Source organism: Nelumbo lutea, chromosome 2, assembly GCF_056320005.1.
Source record: "Nelumbo lutea isolate HS-2025 chromosome 2, American lotus-T2T, whole genome shotgun sequence".
In the NCBI taxonomy this organism is placed as follows: domain Eukaryota; kingdom Viridiplantae; phylum Streptophyta; class Magnoliopsida; order Proteales; family Nelumbonaceae; genus Nelumbo; species Nelumbo lutea.
In genome coordinates this window covers 75488187-75490012 of record NC_142685.1, presented here as the reverse complement: position 1 = coordinate 75490012, position 1826 = coordinate 75488187, and the positions used below count along the sequence as shown (strand labels likewise).

The 1826-nt window shown below is 50.2% G+C and overlaps 1 protein-coding gene across 1 annotated transcript; it reads right to left on the bottom strand.

The window, feature by feature from the left end:
* Positions 1-717: 717 nt before the first annotated feature.
* Positions 718-1503, bottom strand: LOC148871554 (uncharacterized). Its single transcript, XM_088970035.1, has one exon. The coding sequence runs from the start codon at positions 1501-1503 to the stop codon at positions 718-720; it is 786 nt and encodes a 261-aa protein (XP_088826161.1).
* Between the last annotated feature and the right edge of the window lie 323 nt (positions 1504-1826).

Genomic DNA, 1826 nt, shown 5'->3' with positions numbered 1-1826 from the left:
TTCGTCTGCGGGTAGCCTACCGAGGTGTACTGTTTCCTGATGCCTGATGCGGAGGGAGGGCCGTTCATGACCTTGGCCAGGCCGTTTGTTCTTGACCAACATATGGGGGAAGCCAAAGCGACAAATAATGTTCTTCCAAAAGAAATTTTGAATTGCCTGCGCAATGATAGTGGCTAGGGGTTCAGCCTCTACCCACTTAGTGAAGTAATCCATAGCAACAATGAGGTACTTCTTGCCTCCCGTTGCCTGAGGAAAGAGGCCAAGGAGGTCCATCCCTCACTTGGCAAAGGGCCAGGGGTTGCTGAGGGCCGAAAGGGTGGTGGCTAGTTAATGGCAGAGATTAGCATATCTCTGACACTGACCACATTTTTGCACCAGCTCGGCCGCATCCTTGCGAAGTGTTAGCCAGAAGTACCCTTGCCTAAATGTTTTCTGGGCTAGGGTCCGGCCACCGAGGTGATTGCTGCAGATGCCTTCGTGAATTTTCCGAAGCACGTATTCGCCCTCCTCCCAATGGAGGCATCAGAGGTAAGGCAAAGTGAAGGACCTCCTATACAATTTCTCTTCTAGTAGAGTGTAGTGCGTTGCCTGTCATCGGAGTCTTTGGGCTTCGTTCCTATCATTAGGTAGCTTTTACGTCATTAGGAAGTCGGTGATAGGATCCATCCAAAACGGTTCGGCCTCTATGGGGAGGATTTGGATGTCCTTTATGGAGGGTTAGGCCAATCTTTCTACACGCATAGTGTGGCTGAGGGCCATGTTCGATGTGCTCGCCAATTTGGAGAGGGCATTAGCTCGGGTGTTCTTGGATCGTGGGACTTGTTTCAGAGAAAAGCATTGGAAGTGATAGGCTAACTCTTGAACTTTGGTGAGGTACTTAGTCATGCTTTGTTCTCTGGCCTCGTACTCACCGTTGACTTGATTCACCACCAACTGCGAGTCGCTAAGGACTTTGACGTGCTTGGAGCTGAAGTCTTGGGCGAGCTGCAACCCTGCCAAGAGGGCTTCATACTTGGCTTCGTTGTTGGATGCAGGGAACTCGAATCTCAGTGCATACTCTATGACAACATCGTTGGGGGTGAGGAGAATGAAGCCCACTCCACTCCCTTTGGCGTTGGATGAACCATCAACAAAAACTCTCCATGCGGGGAGGGGGGGCTCCTCAGCTGGTCGTGCTTCCTTTGACTCATCCTCGCGAGTCCGGCCGAGGGGCCTGCTGAAAGTGCTTTCTACTACGAAGTCAGCCAAGGCTTGTATGTCAAACTCTGACAGTTCTATCGTCCACTTAATTAGGTGTCCCAAAGTCTCTGGCTTGGCGAGGATGTTCCTAAGGGGCTGATTTGTTAGGACCACTATGGAGTGGGCTTGGAAATATGACCTGAGCTTTCTGGCCGAGGTGACGAGAGTGTAAGCTAGCTTTTCCACTTCAAGGTACCTGGTCTTGACATCATAGAGGACCTTGCTGACATAGTACACAGGTCTCTGAACTCCATCATCTTTCATTAGACCGAGCTGATGGCCTCCTCTCTGGCTGATAGGTACAAATATAGGGTTTCCCCTAATATTTCCTGAGCGAGGAGCGGGAGTGATGTGAGGTATACCTTGAGCTCATCGAAGGCACATTGGCACTCCTCCGTCCACTGAAAATCTTTTAGCTTCTTGATGGCGTGAAAGAAGAGAAGGCAACATTCTGCCAATTTTGACATGAAATAGTTGAGGTTGGCTATCCTACCGGTGAGTCTTTGAGTCTCCTTTACTGACCGAGGGGGTGTCATGTCTAGTATGGCCTGTACCTTGTTTGGGATGGCTTCAATGCCTCTTTGAGT

Excerpts from the sequence above, each read along its gene's own strand:
- LOC148871554 (XM_088970035.1), bottom strand. The coding sequence starts at position 1,503 with ATGAAAGATGATGGAGTTCAGAGACCTGTGTACTATGTCAGCAAGGTC.